Genomic DNA, 19,810 nt, shown 5'->3' on the forward strand with positions numbered 1-19,810 from the left:
ACTGTAATCGATAGTTGCCGAAAAATATCGCTATATGTTCCATCTCAATTTGCTTGTTGCATTCCGTTTTGCGTTATTTCGTGTTGTTCGTGTGTTAAGAATTTGCACACAAAAAAAGCTGCTTTTAATGTACATAACTCAGCCAAAGTGTTAATAGCATGTGATAGTGAAGGAATATAATATAAAATAAGACAAATTTTATCAGTATTTTGGCGTTTTGCATGTTAAGTTTTTCGTCACAGTTTTCTGTTTGTGCGTGTGTCTCCGTGTTTGTTCGTCTCGTTTGTGTGTGTGGGAGTAGGTGTGTAGGAGGAGAAACACCTCCCCGTCCAAAAAGAAAAAATAATCATCCGAAAAGTTACAACCATTCGGTATTTGGTTATAATAATATAAATAAAAAGGAAAAGAAGTGAAAACAAAGCGCTTTACCGGATGGTCTAAATTCGAAGCCCCAGCAAGTAAAAAACGGAACCTATAAAAAACAGCAGAGGTGACACCTCAAAAAGCGAGTAAGTTGGCAATATGCGAATGAGAATCACAAAGAGGAAGACGGTCTGCATATTAATGACTACGATTACGACTATCTCCATTATCATTTGCCTTGCGTTCGCCCTTCCACCGAAATTATTGTTTTCAAATTTCACTCTGAGGTTCCTTTACTTGACTCTCGAATAAATTGGCAATCAATTGAGCTGATTGGTTGTTTATGAATAGTTAACTTGTATTTGTTGTAATCTATTGATTTACCTTAACCTTTGCGGCAAAAGTCCTCTCTCTCTCCTCTCTTTGGCTCTCCCTCGCCGGTTCGCATTTTCTTATCTTCCATTTCCTCTCCTTTCGCCAAACGCACACACACTCATGGCTTTTGTGGGAGTGTTTCTGTTGAACAGCTGTTTCCTATCTGCATACGAGAATGGTTTCAATGGGAAAAAATCGGAGCGTTTCCCTCTTGGATGTATTAACATACTTATAAACATATACAATCTCTGGGGATTCGCTACTCGCAGCATTCATTCACACAAATTGATGCCTCCGCTATTGTTTGTATTTATTTATTTATTTACAATTGCGCGCTCAATTGTGCCTTTTTGCGCCATTCGGCTGTATCGCAATCACGAATTCGAAGCGATTGCAATTTGTTTATATGTACAATGTACCCAATTATTTATTATATATGTGTTTAGCATCAATCCACAACATATTGTTCGTATCTTTTCGGAATAGAAATATTTGGCTTACATATAACACTTCAATCACATTCCCACTTCCTCCTAAAAGTGTAAGAATTCGTTCTTTGGTATTTCCGTTGGTTTTTCCAGATACAAAATAATTTAGAATATTGACCTACTTTTTAATCTTTAAAACACATTCAGTAATTTGAAGTTATTTAATGTTTCTTATGATATTGTCATTTTGGGGTCTTAATTTAAAAAGGAAAAGTTCCTCGAATATCAGATACCCGTTACTCAGCTAAAAAGAGTGCGAAATAGATAATAGATCAACTCCTCTAGTGATCCTGATCAAGACTATTTCCATTTTATATGGTTACAAACTAATCCTCTATACATACGCCTTATAGAGTCCATATTTGCTTTTATAAGCGCGTGCAGCATATTATTAGAAATCCCCAGCTGAAACGTGTATGTATATTTAAACAATTGCTTAAGACTTAATTTTTCGCAAATTTTTGTTTACTTGACCCTGTTAGGCATCAAGTTCTCACGCTGATACCGAAGAGACCAGACTTAATAGAGCCAGATCAAATGTTTGCTAATACCATTGTTGCACCCACCGAAAGCGGTATAAATAGCGCTGTCAAAACTCCAGAACGGTATCAGTTGATCGCATTCACTTACCAAGCATAAGTATGAAGTTCACCTGTGCCCTGCTCCTTTTGGTCACCGTGGCATGTGTCCTGGTGGGCAAGTCAAGTGCGGCCAGTTCCACAACTACGACAGAAGCCGCCACCACTACCACAACCACCACAGCTGCCTCGGCCTCGTCCTCGGCCACTACAGAATCCGCCACGACCACAACCACAACCACAACCGTGGCTTCATCAGCTAGCAAAATAGCAACAAAAAGAAAGTGGAAGGTTGTGAGGAAACCAAGCAAAAAAGTCATAAAACGCAGAAGGCGCACAAACAGCAAAAAACACCAAAGTGATTAAACTCCATTAGAACACACACGACCTGATCTACGCCCGATTCCTAATTTTTCTTTTTCCCGAACCTAAAATCGTATATTAGCTTTATAATTTTACCTTATTAAATATATGGCATTCATAAAATAATTTAACATCAAATTCTAGTTTAATTTATAATTTCTATTTTTATATCAATGGGTATAATTATACCCTTGTAGAGGGTATTATAATTTCAGTCAGATGTTTGCAACGCAGTGAAGGAGACGTTTCCGACCACATAAAGTATATATATTCTTGATCAGCATCACTAGACGAGTCGATCTAGCCATGTCCGTCTGTCCGTCTGTCCGTCTGTCCGTCGGTCCGTCTGTCCGTCTGTCCGTCTGTCCGTTTCTATGCGAACTAGTCTCTCAGTTTTAAAGATATCGCGATGAAACTTTCCCAAAAGTCTTCTTTCAATTGCAGGTAGTACATATGTCGGAGCGAGCCGAATCGGACCACTATATCTTAATATATATAGGAATATTCAAAGATATATAAGAAAATTCATTGTTACTTTGTAGGAAGTAGGCGTTTTAATTCTTGAATTCTTGAATTCTTTAAAAACAAAATTCAAAAATAGAAACGCTAAATCTGGAATCCCTGGAACAGCACCGAGTGAGCACTACTTTATCTGCAAGGGTATATAAGCTTCGGCTGGCCGAAGGTAGCTTCCTTTCTTGTTTTTAAGTCACTCCAAGAGTAAGAAGATATATTGCACTTGAGAAAAAGTATGTAACAGGTTGAAGGAATCGTTTCCTGATATTGATCAGTATCAGGATCGATTGACCTAAAAGGCCCATTAATATAAAATCTATCTACCTCCCATATTTTATTATTAAATTAAATTATTTAAAGTTCTGAGCGTTATAAGATAACCGTTAGGTTTAGCATATCTTTATCTCTCTCGCACTCTTTTTTCGTTTAATTTTATAAGTTTTAAGAATAATATTAGCTTATTTTAACAATTCCAAAGAAATTTAAAAATAAGCGGAAACATAAAAACTCATGCACATTAAACACAGTAAAAACAAGAGAGAACGCTATGGTCGCGTTGGTGTCCCGACTATCTAATACCAATCACTCAGCTAAAGGGAGTGCGAGGAAGATGGATATGGGCACTTCCAAAATGTCGCTCGGGACATTTGCACACCTTTAAAGTTGAAAAAAAATTGTAAAACAATGGATTTTAATTTTAATTATGGGCTTTTCTTTTCACTCTTCCTAAGCTCTATTTTTGGTAAAAATCTTAATTTTGTACCACTTTTAGTTTTTAAGATATCGGTAAAAAACTGCCGTATTCGCTCGGGACAAAAATAGAAGTGGATTTCGGGGAAGTTCATACAACACCAGAAATTAGCAAATTCTGATGGAATATTTGAATGCGATTTTTTTAGAATGTTGTTCAAACATGTCGCTGTGAAATGATTTTGGTTTTACTCAAAAATTCTTTGCCGTTTTTTTTTTATGCAGTTTCAACCACATTCGCTCGGGACATGTCGCTCGGGACATTTTTTCCGACTGTTTTGTAAAGCGGATTTCTTTACCTCTATCTCTCAATTGCTGGATGTTTTGCTTTTAACTTAATAGTTTAGCATGTGAATGAAGCATTCAGTACAGAAAAATGTCACATATTAGCATTCCTATAGGATAAATTTACAACAGAAGACAGGTCCAAAAAATAACAAAAAAATAGCCAAAAACTGATTTTTGCATATATAGGTGGGGTTTGTCATAAAAATAATCAAACTATACTCCAAATTTGTAGTTAAGCTCAGTATCCAACTAATTAGAAACTAATATCGGGGCAAAATTATGTGGAAATATGTTTTTTTCAAGTTTCAAGGTTTTTGGCTTGGTGGACTTTTTTTTGGAAGTGCCCATATACAAAATTTTTTGATTGCGCATTTTATGCATTATAAATGCAATCTTTAAAAGATGTGGTCGCCAGGCACATTTTAAAATCGTTACTGGACGATTGTGGGCGTTAGAGGGGGCGTAGGAAGCCCAAGAATATGTGTGGGAAATCTCAACCTTCTAGCTTCTGTAGTTTCCGAGATCTCAGCGTTCATACGGACAGACGGACAGACAGACGCACAGGCAGACATGGCTATATCGACTCGGCTAGTGATCCTGATCAAGAATACATATACTTTATAGGGTCGGAAACGCTTCCTTCTCCCTGTTACATACTTTTGCACGAATACAATATACCCTTTTACTCTACGAGTAAGGGGTATAAAAAGAATAGTCTGTAATTACAGATTATAATCAGAGTATATTAATAAAAATGTTTTAAAAAATGATCATAAGTTCACAAATGGTTTAATCTAGGAGATAATGCTACTGACGTTAAACTTAGGGAACCTTTTTAGCATTGATTAAATATTGGCCTGGTCTCTGAATCACCCTGAATTGCCAATAACGATTGCCGGTCCTCTTTTTAAGCACTCTACGAAAACCTACCGATAGGGTACTCCCCCCATCGAATGGTTTCTCACCTGTTCTTCGTCCAAGTACTCATACCATTGCCTTTTACACGGCATAATCGCTTTTATCGCCGCCTGTTTGTTATCGCAGAGATAAGGGAGTCGAAAAAGCAAAACGCCTTTGTTCACCACGGGAATAACAAATAAGCATTGAAAGAGAAATAACTGAAAAAAAGTTAACCAAAATTTGAAAATTTCTTACCTTGTGTTCTGGTTGCCATTCGCAGTTCAACGGAACGGACGCTTCAGAGGGGATAATGTCAAATCAGGCGCAGATCGACTACGACCAGCAGTTCCAGGATGACCTTGCCAAAGCTACCGCCCTGAGTCTGGAGCAGCATGCCCTCGACGATTACCGGCGAAACAAGAAGTACGGCTCTGGCTATCAGCAGACCTCCTCCTCCCTTTCTGGTCGGGATTACCAGGCGGCGCAACGTACTCAGAGCGTGAATCAAGCGCGACGCCACTCGGATGTGCATCAGGTGGTCGCCAGTCCGGGAAATGTGGAGCGATCGCGGACGCCGCCGCCGCAGGTATCGGATAACGACCTGATTTGCTTCGCAAGTCCAACCAGCAAACAGCCGGAGAGTAGCAGTCCATTTGGCAAGCTCATCGAGGATCTGCAGCGAATGCAGCCAACCAATCCGCAGTCGGCTATGGTGCCCATTGGACCAGCAGCAGCGGCATCATCGATACCTCCTCATTACGGCTTTGCTCCTCATCCGGCTTCGGTTCAGCCCCCTCCGTATGGCATGGTTCCAGCAGCCGGAGGAGGAGCCTACGGTGAGATGCAGTTGGTGCCCTACCAACCGGCTGCCCAACAACAGAGGCCCCTTAATAACGAGGAGCTCCAGCGGCTGTACAGCATGCCCGCCCAAATGGCCGTCGCTCCAGTGCCGCAGACCAACGCCTATTTGTATTATCCGGGAGCAGTGGTAACGCCCTACACGGCGCCCATAGTCCCTGGATCGGCTGCCTTTATGCCGCCGCAGTATCCATCACAGGGATATGGTTTTGGAGGTGCTTACACGCACATGGATTTGCGGCGGCCCCAATCGCAGCCGGCTCCTGCAGCACCGCCAACAAGCCATCACAGCCAACCGTCCAATCATTCCGTTCCATCTTCAGTGGAGGCCAATGGAGTAGCCTTCCAGCCGCGACGCCAAGTGCCCTCAACTGGCAGCATGAGCTCCACTAGCCACACTGGAAACAATGGTCATCCCGCTGGCACTCGGCGGGGCAACGATTTGATAGACCTCAATCACGAGGATTAGTATGTATTAATATAATAATAAGTTAAACTATTGGTTAGTAACATGTAACTCTTTTACCTTTTCAGCTCCCGTGTAAGTGTGCTGGAGGCTTTCGATCCCCTGCTAAACGACAATACTGGTAAGCAACCGCAATGTTGTAATTAACGTGTAGCTCCCGGACCCTCGTCAAGATCCCCATAGATTTTTCGCACCGTAAACAAAGTTTGAAATATAGCCTGAAACTTGAATGTTGCGATTATTTGGCAGAGAACAACATATTCACCATGCAAATAAACCTTATTGGCTTGATTACCATTCTTTGATAAGTCTGTTTCGATTTTTGTTTTTCGTTTTACCAAATTTTGTTTTTTATCTAAGATAAGGGAAACACTTTTTTTATTGATGATTGAGAAAAACCTTCAAAAAATAACTTTTAAATACACCAAAATAAACTAAGAAATTTGAATTCGGTATCAGCTTAAGAAATTATCAGAGCTTTTATTTATTTATTTGAACTTAAAATGGAGTTTATTGGTATTTACCACTTTTATTGTTTTACAAAAATTAAATATTCAATGTATCAATATATATTGGAATTTTAAACTAATAACTATAATGTATTGACTAATTACTAACAGTATTAAATGCCTAGCTAGCTCGAGAAAGATTTTAGAATATTCCAGTAGCAAGTCGTCGCCCTCCTCTAGTTAAGAATTAAACTGAATGTTTTCGTTTCTCTATATTGCAGTGTCGAAAAAGTAATCCATTTTAATTGCAAGTCCTCTACTACTATCAGTACTACTACTACCAAAACTGCAAAAAGCAACTACTTTACACCCACAACAACTACACCATCTAACGGGTTTCGGGTCGGTTTGGTTCGTTTCGGAGGCAAAGACCAATTAGTGTCTATAGCAGCACATACTTAGAACCACCTACTTACACACGAAAATACTAATGTATAATATTAATGTGCCCTCATATCGAAATTTGTGCCTTCCGCAATCACCGAAATAATTTTGAAGTCAGCCAATAAATCGGTGTCATAATAGTGCATAATGTTCGGAACTGTTTTTACGTATATTACTGCACTTATAACGATCAAAAAGTACTGAACTTTTCAAAATTTTCGAAAAATTTAGCGACTGTCATTTGAATGAAATGTGATCAAATGGGAAGATTTAGTCTCTTCTTTTTTATAACCATGTATTACGAAATGAACACATTGTGATTTGCTGCTACATATATCCATTAATACACATATATACAAAAATAAATACATACATATGTTTAATTTTATCGTGTATCGTTGTGAGAGAACAAATAAATAATTTCTTAAACAAATTGCTGTCTGTTGTTGTTTTATTAATCGTTTAGCCGCTTGTTTTTAACTCCCGCTTACCAGATTTAATAATGCCTGTTCCCGCTTTACAAAATAATAATTGAAATTACTTTTGAAACTGAAGAGCTTTTAGAGCATATGTATGTATTTATTTATTACATTGGGGGGGACTTTAAGAAACTTAACTAACTTTTTGATGGCTTCATTTGCAGTATTTAATTGCTAAATTTTTGTCAAATTACTTTTAAGCCATTAAGCATTGCTAATGCCCTAAAATGTTCTTGCATAAAGTCTTTAAAGTATTTCGAAATGATTGAAAACAGATGGATCTACCAAGGTCTTTTACGAGGTCTTTAGAAAAATAGCCTTTCCTTTTGTGGTAAATGAAACAGATGTAAGGGCACTAGAGAGGACAGATTGAGAAACAAAGCGATTTATAAATACTCACTTAGCCACAGTGGTCCATCGGTTATGCGTCTAATTATTTTAAAAAATTTTGAATTAGCTTTAAAATAATTAATTTAAAAAGGCTTAAATAATAAGCAAATATTTTTGTATTAAGCAAATATTTTTTCACACTCAGAATCAAGTCTCCGATTTAAAGCCAATAAGTATTTTAAAATTTTAAATTGTGTAGCTATAGAATCATTTTTAAGAACATTTTTTTTAGCACCTCTGGTAATCAATTTTCTATTAAAATCAAATTTTGAATGGTTTAGGGCCCACTGTACTGGACAGCGTGGGCGACGTATGACAGAAATCACAATTAGCTATTAGCGATGGCAGTCGCCTCGCTGTCCGCCGGATTTGTTAGCGTAGATTTGCAAATCGTTCTCGCTTTGCCAGTGGTGCTATAGTCTGGCCGATCCACATCGCTCTGCTTGGTGTTTTGGGGCCGTCTCATTTATTTTTGGCCACACGATGTGATGTGCCCGGACTCTCGCAGTAGTAGGCCTCGGTTCTCGAGCATTTTTGCATAACTGCTGGCGATATTCGGACTGGGGTCTGGGAACTGGATTTAAACCGGAACTGATCATGCACTCGCTACTTGCAGGAAACGACAGCGCCTCCGACAGCACTTCGTACTATGCGGAATACGATCCCTTTGACTTTCTGTACAGCGGCGATGGAGGTACTCAGTACTCGGATCCCATGTACGAAGCGGTCAATAGATGGGACAAAACTGCGACCACCGTGAGTCCAAATGTCGGTCTAATTGGTTGGCGTCAAGATTTTCTGGCTCAGCCATCAACATCATCATCATCGTATTATGGAGATGCGCCGCCGGAGGATAGTCTAAAGCTGTCGCAGAACGGATCCGGAAGTATCTCGCCGCCTCCTCCGTTGCCGCCAAGAAATCAGCAGCTCTATGAATCAAATCAGGCACCTGTGCCTGCCTCAAAGCCTCAGCAGTCTTCTCTTCTGACTGACAGCTATACGAACAGCATTCCGGCGAATGTGGTACTGGATCGACGGAAAACCTGTACACGTCTGTACGAACTAATCAGTGACCAGCGCACAGATGATCCTGAACTACTGGAGTTCTACCATATGGTTAAGGAGCTCAGGTCACGCTACCCACACGACGATGCGCCTACCAATGTGGGTCATGTGGTGGCCGCCGAGTTCAACTACCACTACATGATGGACACCAGCATCAAGGTGATCGTGCATCCGGCACTGAACACCCTTCAATCGCACGTTCTGGCCGCTTCCATGGCCAAGGAACAGGTGAAGGGCTATGGAATGCCAGTTACGTTCACCTGCGACAGTAAGTGTGATTTAAAAAGATTTAAAATATGCCTATCTAATGGTTTTAATTTTTGTCCAACAGTTGACTCTGTCGTGGCCCAGGTGGTGGCACAGGCTTTGGCGTCGTTGGAGGGACAGGTGAAAGGAACCGTCACAGATTATGTTGTGAAGGTGTGTATAAATTAAATAGTTGGATATAAGTACCCATCGAATTCTAGGTTAAATCGTTTTTTTTAAATACGATTTAAAGCCACATTTGATTAGTTACAAATTGTATTTATTAGGTTATGCTTAGATTTATGCCAAACTTAATTGAGATTTTTGTAAAAAAATTGTAACCAATCAAATTTGGCTTTAAATCATATTTAAAAACAACGATTTCACCTAAAATCCGATGTCTAGATATAAGGATATATAGGATATACTTTCTAAAATTATTTTATTGCAACTATACAAAATAGAATATTTTCTCTGTAAAGTAAAATTTTCGCATAATTTTTGCAAGCTTCAAAAAATAGTAAATAATTGTCATTCACAGCCCATTGGTCTCTTGGAGTGGCTGGCGCCCACGTCAAAACTCAGTCAGCTTGAGTGCGTTCACAACAGCTTTCAGTTGGAGAAGGATGTCCACCTGGGTCTCTGCCTCAGTACGGCGGCCAACATGCAGGCGATCGCACGAACAGAGCGGGATGATGAGCACGATGCCGATCTGCTGCCTGAGCAGCTACTGCCCAACGAGGTGGTGCCCATTGTAACCTACGACAACATGATGATACTCATCGAGACGCTCGAGATGGAGATCGATAAGCTGGAGTCAGCAGCTGACGGAAAGCCCGGACGGAGTGTAGTGAGCTGCTCCGGAGTTGTGCAGGCAGTGAAGGCCATTTGCGCCCTGCTCGGTTCAATCGATACAATGGAAATTGCACGGTGCGTCGCCGATCTGAAGCGCATCTGTGAGGTGGAGCAAAAGAAGTACGCGGCAGGCGCCAGCAATCCGGAAATTGTCAGTGACTATGGAGATTACGCTCAAGTAGTGCTCCGTCCACGCTCGATGCTGGAGCAGATTAAGGTGAAGTGCAATGAGCTGCGAGATGCCGTGCAAGAACTGGTCGAGCTGTACGCGAATGTGTTCCGGGTGGCGTTCTCGGTGAAGACTCCCGATTACTCAACAAGTAAGTAGGCTGATATAAAACGTAATATCTTTATTTAAATAACTTAATCGTGTCTTACAGCTCCCATACCCATCTCCTGCGTGTCCAAACCAATTGTGGTCAGCATCAACTGCCTGCACAGGCCACCGCCGAATTGGAAGTTCGACGATTACTCTCTGTGCGTTCAAATCGTTTATGGAACGCGCCTACTGTCCAAGCCAAATGTGCTGACCTGCTCCAACGACACGAGTGGAGGTCTGTTTCCTCGCCTTAACTTTAGCGCCTGGCTGACCTTTGATCAGCATCCCATTTGCACTCTGCCTCGGGAGGCCAGGCTCACGTTTGTCTTGTATGGCAAGCAGGCGGCCAGCGAAGGCGAACCGAATGCGGAGCAGAATGGAGAGAGGCGTCAAGTGACCACCGAGTTGGGTTGGTGTTCCATCCAGCTGTTTGACTTCAAGCGAGTGATGATCTGCGGCCCGTACCTCCTGTCCCTGTGGCCACCAACCACGGATAAGATGCTGGGACCAGCTCCGGCGCGAGGCTGTCATCCGACTCCTGACTTTTGCCCCGTTCTAAGCATTGAGGTGCCTCCGTATGGAGGCCGCATAGAGTTTCCCGAGCACCAGGAGGTGCCAAAACCAGCACCACAGTAAGTGTTGCATTTAAAAGAAATTTATTAGATATTTATTCAATGGTTTAATCCCTGCCAGCTATGACTTTGCCTCACTGGATGCTAATCTGCAAGAGGAGCTGCTGGACACCGCTGAGCTGGGCTACACTGGAGCCACTGAGCGACGTGAAGTGTTTTGGGAGAAACGACTCTACCTGCAGAACTATCCCAATGCCCTGCCAAAAGTCCTGCATGCCGCCCACAGTTGGGACTACGCCAATCTGATCGATTTGCATGCCCTGCTCCACTCCTGGGCACCGCTTTCGCCTTTGCAGTCGCTGGAGCTGCTGCTGCCCCGCTATCCGGATGCCAAGGTTCGCGAGAAGGCCGTGGAGTGGATCTCCAAGATGCCCAATGACCAGCTTGTGGACTTCCTGCCCCAATTAGTGCAAAGTTTGAAACATGACACCTATGAAGGATCGGCAATGGCTCGTTTCCTGCTGTCCAAGTGCCTGGAATCGCCGCGCTTTGCCCACCACATGTACTGGCTCCTGGTGCACAGTCTGCCGGATGATCCGCACAACTCCATCGGGGCCGCCATGGTGGACCAGGAGTACGACGAGTCGCAGGTTACCCAGGCGCGCTACTATCGCCGTAACAAAATGATGCTGCGAGCTTTAATGGCCATCTGCGGTGAGAAGATGCTTCAGCGCTTTATGTACCAGCATCGAATGTGTCAGGTAAGCAGATGTAGCTCTTAAACTCTTTATTAAATCATTAAATAATATGTATATCTTGTTATAGAAACTCACAACTATAGCAGAGTCTGTCAAAGAGGCTAAGGAGTCGATGCGGCAAAAGAGTTTGGCCGCAGGCATGGACGAGGTGCATCAGGATCTGCTGGAGAAGCCTACGTGTTTGCCATTGGGACCTGAATTGGAAGTAACTGGAGTAAGTGTGCGCAATTGCAGCTACTTTAACTCCAACACGCTGCCGTTGAAAATCAACTTCGTGGGACCCGATGCCGAATCACTACCAGCAATCTTTAAGGTAAATATCTATGGTTACCATAAAGTGCAAAATAATCTAAAGATTAAAATCCTTCTCAGTGCGGAGATGACTTACAACAGGATCAGTTGACCATTCAGCTGATTCGGATTATGAACAAAATGTGGTTGGCCGAAAGGTTGGACCTGAAAATCGTCACCTTCAACTGTGTGCCCACGGGATATAAAAGCGGGATGATTGAGCTGGTCAACGAGGCGGAAACGTTGCGAAAAATCCAAGTTGAGTGCGGTCTGACGGGTTCCTTCAAGGATCGCCCGATTGCCGAGTGGTTGGGCAAGCAGAATCCCAGTCCGCTGGAGTACCAGAGTGCGGTGCGAAACTTTACGCTATCCTGTGCTGGCTATAGTGTGGCCACCTATGTGCTGGGCATCTGTGATCGGCACAATGACAACATCATGCTGAAGACTTCGGGGCATTTGTTTCACATTGACTTTGGCAAGTTCCTTGGCGATGCCCAGATGTTTGGAAACTTCAAGAGGTAAGGGAATTAATCATAATATATTTTAAGCCACAAAATAATTTATATTAATTAACAAATCTTCTTTTTTCACAGAGATCGCACACCATTTGTGCTAACCTCTGACATGGCCTATGTTATAAATGGCGGAGACAAGCCCTCCACCGACTTCCACTACTTTGTGGACCTGTGTTGTCGGGCCTTCAATATTGTGCGGAAAAATGCGGATCTGCTCCTGCACACTTTAGCCCACATGGCCACCGCCGGAATGCCGGGAGTTAATTCAAACGCTGTGCAATATGTGCGACGTGCCCTGCTGCCATCACAATCGAATCCCGAAGCGGCTGCCACCTTTGCCAAGATGATCCAATCCTCGCTGAAGAGCTGGTTCACTCAGTTCAATTTCTTCCTGCACAATCTGGCTCAGATGCGATTTACCCCCGATGAGGGAACCGGCGAGCTGCTGTCGTTCGTGCCACGAAAATACACGTTAGTTCGTTGTACCTTTGAATTTATCATATTTTATCTAATTAATCGTTTTTAATCTCAGTATGCAACAGGATGGCCGATTGAAAATTGTGAAGGTGGTGTGCTTCCAAAAGCACTACAGCATGGAAAAGTTCTATATGTATATTCTGGAAGTGACGCGACATGGTCAGCCGGATCCGACGCATTTGTTCCGCTCATATCGCGAGTTTACCGAGTTCCATCAGAAGCTATGCATGCACTTCCCTCTGGTCAAATTGCACAGGTGAGTTTACGATAACATTTTTAAGTTTAATTAAACCCAAGGGGCTTTATGTTTACCTCTTCCACTTACTGACTTGTGTCTATCAGACACTTTATCTAGACATTGAAGAATGGAAAACGCATTAATTGCAAAAATGTACTTTAGAATTCTTTGACTTTCGTGTGATTCACTTCCCCTTACAGAGTTTTTAAAAATTCTTTTCTTTTAAATCCAATGGCTTTCATGCTATACTTTTATTATTATATATAGTCAACATTATATGGCAACTTATCAGCGAATTGTATGTACATAAATAGGTCATAGCCATTCGGGCCGAAATTAACACATAGAATACTGTATTTGCTAAGGAAGTCAGGAAGTTGGCGGCAGTTGGCGGTCTCCAGATTAGGCGTCGCTATCACTCCTAACAGCGTTTGTCCTTAGAGCCGCAGTCATGGAGCGATGCTGGCTGATGGCGCGTCCAAAGCCATCATCGTCATCACTGTCTTCCTGGGAGACCTGGGATCCGAAAAGGCTGGGCACTCCATTGTCTCTCGGCTCGAAAATGACGGATCGCTGCATGGGAGTCGGCTGAGGCATCGGCTCATCGTCCTCGTCGGACTCCTCACTTGAGGTTACCACCTCGGCGGACTGGTAGTACTGCAGGTTCTCCACATCGAAGCGGACTTTCAGCGATTTTGGATCGCGTTTGGCAGGCTGTGGTGGCCCGGACCGGGCTCCATCCTCCCCCTCGGTATCACTGGAACTGGAGCTGGGCAGCTCTTCAGGTTGATAGCACGCCAGGGGAGGGGCATCACCTCGAACATTTAGGGTGGCTAACTTTGTGGATCTTGGCGCGGGCTGAGGAGCTTGACGCTCGGATGGCACCACCACGGCCATTTCTTGGCACAAGTCCTCAAAATTATGGATGTCATTGGTCTGGTTCATTTCATTTCTCTCCAGTTCCGCATACAGATCCTCTATGCTACTCACATAATTGGCTTTCTTGGATCTTTGTTCCATTACCTCTGTGTATTTGGGCAAGTTCTGACCGCCCTTCGCGTTCTCCAGCTGCATCAGGGATTCGTAATCGGGTAGATAGGGCAGACCGGGATCGTAGGGCGGTGGTTCCACAACGGGCACTGGAGGTTCCGGTTCAAAGATGTCCAAGCTGTCTTCTATTAGCTCTATTTGATGGAACAAACCCTCCACCTGTTCCACATTGTCCAGTCCGAGGGTAGCCTCACTCAGCGTCGTCTCCACCGTGGGCAGTTGCTCTACGCTATTTGGATGCAGGGCCCAGTTGGGTTCTGGTACGGCCAACACGGCGTCCAGGTTAGCAAAGTTCTCCCAGTCCTCGTCGATGCTCTTTCCGAATCCTGGTGGACTGCTGGCCGCCGGCAGCTGCAGTGGATCCAAATCTAGGATATCCGCCTCGTTCATCACGAAGGACGAACGAATCCGCACAAAATCACTGTCGTGTTCACCTTGCGGTAATTCTAAGTCATCAAAGAGGCCACCTTGGGAGGTGGGCTTTGTAGTAGGAGCAGCTTCAGCTTCAGGACTTCCTGCTATGATTTCCACCACAAAAGCGGAGTCTGCATTGATTGGTTCCTCGAAGGGGTCACTTGGACTTTGAGGTTCCACTTTCGCTTCCTGCTCTTCCTTGGGTATTGCTCCCCTGTGCACCACAGCTGTGACTGACATGGCACCTCCCAAGCCATCATCCGGAGTGAGTAGCTCCGAAACCGGATCCTCGGGAGTGAGAATTTCCGGTACATCATCCACTCTCTCGAACTTGACATAACGTCCACTGTTCTTGCTCCTCAGCTGTGTTGGTCTCGTCGTGACCTCCGTCGTTGGTTTCACACTGAACAGCTCGTATTTCTCAGCAAAGTGATCGAAATTGGGCATTCCAAGTTCGCTGGGAGGCTCGGGAACGGGAACGACAGGAGCAGTTGCAGGTATAGCTTCTCTTGTGATCAAAGGAGATAAAGCAGGCAAGGATTTTGGTATTTTAGATGAAGAAACCTCCGAAGGAGTTTCAGCTAGTATAGCCGAATCTACAGGAGGAGCAGGAGGCTGTCGGGTAGGTGGAGCGGTGTAGTATTCATAGTGCTCACTGTGCACCTCCAGCCGGTGTTGGCGTTGTGCCTGTGACTTTTCTCGATAGGTCACTTGGGATTCCTCCGTGGCTCTTGTGTCCCTGGGACTGGCCCCATATAATTGCAGATTCGGAACACTGCCAGTAATGTAGCTGTTTCCTGTTTAAAAAATATATATAGGTTAGAAAATTGTTCTTAAAAGGAAAATCAGTTCTTTAAATCAATTTGAAACTGTTTAAGAATTTTTAAAAAATATTTTTAGCTATTAAAAATTCACTTGGTAAAGTTCAAGTTATAGAATTTCGACTGTAGCAAAATAGTTTCGATTGAATGATTTCGGTTTGCTATCTTCACCTGTCGCTGTTGATGCCGAAGGCCATCGGCTTTCGAATTCCTCGAGATTGCGACGTCGGAAGACTCCATGGACGGCGGTATCGGTACCATTAACCTGGAGAATTACAGAAATTGCTTTTTAGGGTATTGCGATATGCTGAATTAAATTAACTTGCTGCCCATCAGCTGTGGATTCAGCTGTTTGGACTGATCACTAGAATGCGTCACTAGTTCGAATGCAAAGGTATTACACATGACCACAGACACGCGAACTCAGACGAATACGAAAACACGTCCATGCGATAAGGTGTGACTTACCTTTCGTTTTGAGCTCTCTGTGTTATTGTGATTTCGATAAGCGATTTAGCCTTCTTGGCTTAATTAACCTGTTTTATTTAAACTAATTAACTAATTGGTTTTATTTTTAATAAAAACAAGGTTTTTTTATTCTTTGTCAGAAAGTTAGGCTTTCAAAAGATTTAATATTTAAGTATTTTAATAAGAGTTTCGACCAACAAGTCAGTCTTACTGTAGATTATACTTAACATTCTGCTCATTGCACAGATTTTTATGGTTTTATTTAACTTCTTTTATGAATTCCCTAATATACAAACCGAATAATTTAGGAGACCTCATTCTACCCAAGATTCAAATAAGTGAAAGCCGATTTGCATTCCTCACGCCCCCATCGCTATCATCCATCCACAACTTACACACTCTCCGAAATGATATAGCCTCTCAACACCTGCGAATGTTTGTATTCGTATTTGCCCTGCCTTATCAGAGCCACTTGTCGTATATATATATGAATATTGGTATGGGTATAGCCAGTGGTGGTATCGGTATCGCATTAACCTTTATTAACTGCGTGCATCGGCTGTTAAGTTCTTTTGATTTGCATACGCATACGCACCTGTGATTCAAAAGCTGCGTAACGTGGCGGCGGTCGTTGCTGTTGGCTTGCCTGTGGCTGTTGCACCTGCGATCGATCGAAAGTCAGCCGCCGCCGGAAGCCGAAAAGCTTGATCCCCAGCAGGGCGAAAACCAGACCCATGAGCAGCATGGCCGAGGCGAGCATTGGGCCAACGAGGAGGGCCTGCTGCTGACCTGAAGAGGATAAATGTGGGTGATAAAATATCCAGAGTTCTTTAACGCATTCATCACCTACCTTGGCCCACATTCTTTAGCTGGGCCATGTCTTCCGTGTCTCACCAGCAAATCTGTTGGCTCGGCATTCTGGCTTAAGTCGTTGGTTTTCGCAGTCCCCCTTTGTTTTGGCCAAAAGTATAATAAAACTTCACCACGTCGCTAATCGAACCGCTCTCGGCTCCGCTCCCCAGCTCGCTCGTCGACTGATTGAGCGCTGACGTTGGCGCTACCGCTTATCGGAGCGATTCGGCCCGATATCGTTTACTCGGGTCCGCCGCTCTTCTTTCACCCACTACTCGGGCTCTCCGATTCTCCGGTTCTCCGGCTCTCCGATTTGGTGAAATCAGTCTGCCCCATTCGTCGATTTATCAGCTATTAGCGGTGTTACCTCAGAGCCATGGACTTCGGGACAGACGCTTTGCCAGCACTGATAAGTAATCGCGAATTTGTACCATGATTTGTTAGCGCACCTTGACAAACCAGCGGCTATATAAACACCATGAAAAATAATAATAAAGCTGCCGAACCGTATCTTGGGCGATAAAAGCCTCCTCCTCCTCCATTGTGGATAATCTGATATTGTTTACACTCAATTATAAGTCATTTTATCGATCGAAGTATTTTGAATTGATACCAACTTGTATGCTATCTCATGTATTGTAACCAATATACCTACTTATAAATAGATTTGCGATAAATTGCGAATATCATGCTTTGTTAATGAACCGTATCATCGCATCATGTTATCTTAAATGATTAGAAATATGAAATAGATCAATTTAAAATAAATTTATATAATTTTGGACAACCTGACGATTGATGTACAACTTTTAATGAATTTAATTAATCATATCTTTAAATTTGAAGAAGGTGATTAATTGAATTTTTTTTACTTTATGAAGAAAATATTGGTAAAGAGTAACCTACATTTTATGGTGATTGTTGCAATTTACCATTTTTTTTGGCATATTGTACATACATACATCTGTAAATTACAGCAATATATTTTATTTATTAATTTTCTTACTTATGGTTTTCAATCTTCTTAAATGATTTTAGTCTTCCGGCCGGCGTGCATGTGGGGCGTTCAAATATCAAATCTGTGGCAGAAAAACGACTACCTCTCATTCAGCGATTTCTGAAATCGTTGTTCGACGCGTCCGAGGAAATTGCGCATTCCGAGCTCGTGTACACATTCTTCCATCCGCTGCTGCGCGATCAGCAGGAGGCCAAGCTAGGAATGCCGAAGATAAAAGGTTAGATCTAAAAAGTTATAAATTGGATTGAAATATTTATATACCTTTTTATTGCAGAGGTGAAGAGACAACCGTCGAGGGATAATCCCAACGAGATTGGCCAAATTCGTCTCTCGCTGCAATATCAACGCGGCGTACTTACTGTGATGGTGGGTGGTGCTAGATAATATATTATTGATAATTGACCTAATGGAGGATATATGTATTCCAGATACACCACGCCAAAGGGCTGCCCATGTTGCAGGGCGGCCAGGAGCCCAACACCTATGTGAAGTGCTACCTAAAACCGGATCCCAAAAAGGAGACCAAACGCAAGACCAAAGTGGTGCGCAAGACCTGTGTTCCCAGTTTCATGGAAACTGTATGTAGTTCATTAAATATAAAAACGTTTCAATAAATAATATATATTTCTTTATAGTTGGAGTACCGAATGCCCCTGAATATTATACAAGAACGACGTCTGCAGGTAACCGTCTGGTCGCACGACACGCTGCAAGAAAACGAGCTGCTTGGGGGCTTCGAATTGGATCTATCGAAGCACGACCTGCGCCAGGAGCTCTGCGATTGGCATCGCCTGGGTGCGGTGCCCAGAAACTGACCAGATCCGAGAGACGAGATCTGAACCACTAGGGACACCCTGCCTACCGACAATCAGGCCTAGGATTATGCAATACTAATATATGTTTGTGCCTGTCTTCTCTTGATCGCAATAATACTTACTTACTCGAAGTGATTGTACATTCCATATACAAATATTATATATAACTTAACTGACAGTAGTAGTGTTATTTCTTTCAATTTGTGCCTCAGATGTAAATATTTTATACCGACCACACAAAACATTCTTTGAACATTTAAATGTAATTATAACTCTAAAGTTTAACTTTGCACGTGTTTACGACTTTTACTTTAACTTCAATTTAGATAAGATGTAAAATCAATCAATTTTATTGTGCACCTTGGGAATTCAGAAAATGGAATATATTGGTAGTTGCTAGTTGAGAACATTCTGTTGTAGGTAACCGGTAAATGATCTTTTGAAGTAGTTAAATAAAAGTTCAGTATTATGCCTAGAATCCTTTTTCGCAATATATCTATCAAAGATTTAAAAAATCCTATACTTAAAATATTTAAATTCGGTTTGTAGATGACGATGTATTGGTGCACTATAGCACTAATCGGTGAAATTATCCCAATTAAATCTTTATCCCTTTTAAATTATTACAAAATTTAAAATCCAAATATATATTTTGGCTTTAACAATTTTGATCAAAAATAAAAACGCACACAAATTAAAATGCTTAAATTTTGAACGGTATATAAAAATACCATTTTTACTCTTCACTAACCTGCTTTCAGTATCTCAATGAGATTTCGCCTTTGGCAAGCGTCTGTGTTTGGGTCTAAACTCAACTCTTAACTACTTACAACAAATTTACAAGGAAATAGTAAATAACTATCAGAGAGAACAAGAACTAAAAGTGTCTTAACAAATTAAACGAATATTGTAAAATATGTATAAGAGCATACACCGCAATCTAAAGATTATATTTTTATAAAACAACATTTTAGAGCTACATCTGCCTGAGTATTTTAAATAGTACTTCGATACTGATTGAAAACAAATGTATCAAATGTTTTTATAAAAATAAAGCAAATTTAAGATCAAATTCAAATTTTTCTGTAAGTGCTAAGGACTCTAAAATATTTAAATTGGTGTTATAATAATAATAATTTTTGGCACAAATATATAAGCATAACAAATTAATAAAACAAATGCTGTTTGATTATAAAGGTGGTTTATTATCAGGTTTATTTAAGGAAATTAAAAATATGCTTTTAGTGGTAGGTAAAGCCAAATTGGCACTCAGATCTGACAACCCAAAAAGTATATCGACGGTAAGATACTTTTCTATGTAATTGCAGA

At 42.0% G+C, this 19,810-nt stretch overlaps 3 protein-coding genes across 4 annotated transcripts; 2 read left to right on the top strand and 1 right to left on the bottom strand.

Moving 5' to 3' along the window:
- The first annotated feature begins 47 nt into the window (after positions 1-47).
- Positions 48-19,553, top strand: Pi3K68D (phosphatidylinositol-4-phosphate 3-kinase catalytic subunit Pi3K68D). Of its 2 annotated transcripts, XM_044396054.2 has the most exons (16): positions 48-509; positions 4,902-5,947; positions 6,014-6,066; positions 8,324-9,040; positions 9,104-9,192; positions 9,560-10,193; positions 10,254-10,824; positions 10,886-11,525; positions 11,590-11,835; positions 11,895-12,331; positions 12,407-12,799; positions 12,861-13,061; positions 17,687-17,883; positions 17,941-18,032; positions 18,095-18,244; positions 18,302-19,553. In XM_044396054.2, exons 2-16 carry the CDS (start codon positions 4,932-4,934, stop codon positions 18,479-18,481), a joined length of 5,616 nt encoding a protein of 1,871 aa, XP_044251989.1. In that variant the 5' UTR covers positions 48-509; positions 4,902-4,931; the 3' UTR covers positions 18,482-19,553. The 2 variants fall into 2 exon arrangements, with proteins under 2 accessions (XP_044251989.1, XP_016992450.2); XM_017136961.3 differs by lacking the exons at positions 8,324-9,040; positions 9,104-9,192; positions 9,560-10,193; ... (8 more) ...; positions 18,095-18,244; positions 18,302-19,553 and adding an exon at positions 6,676-7,241 and having other exon boundaries at positions 50-509.
- On the top strand, positions 1,868-2,207 carry LOC108054116 (protein new-glue 2-like). The gene has a single exon (XM_017136892.3). The coding sequence runs from the start codon at positions 1,868-1,870 to the stop codon at positions 2,168-2,170; it is 303 nt and encodes a 100-aa protein (XP_016992381.2). The 3' UTR covers positions 2,171-2,207.
- Positions 13,277-16,945, bottom strand: LOC108054143 (uncharacterized). The gene is made up of 4 exons (XM_017136963.3): positions 16,647-16,945; positions 16,392-16,585; positions 15,500-15,593; positions 13,277-15,304 (listed from the first exon to the last, which is right to left on the bottom strand). The coding sequence occupies exons 1-4, from the start codon at positions 16,672-16,674 to the stop codon at positions 13,446-13,448; spliced, it is 2,175 nt and encodes a 724-aa protein (XP_016992452.2). The 5' UTR covers positions 16,675-16,945; the 3' UTR covers positions 13,277-13,445.
- Positions 19,554-19,810: the final 257 nt, after the last annotated feature.

This window comes from Drosophila takahashii, chromosome 3L, assembly GCF_030179915.1.
Source record: "Drosophila takahashii strain IR98-3 E-12201 chromosome 3L, DtakHiC1v2, whole genome shotgun sequence".
NCBI classification, from domain to species: domain Eukaryota; kingdom Metazoa; phylum Arthropoda; class Insecta; order Diptera; family Drosophilidae; genus Drosophila; species Drosophila takahashii.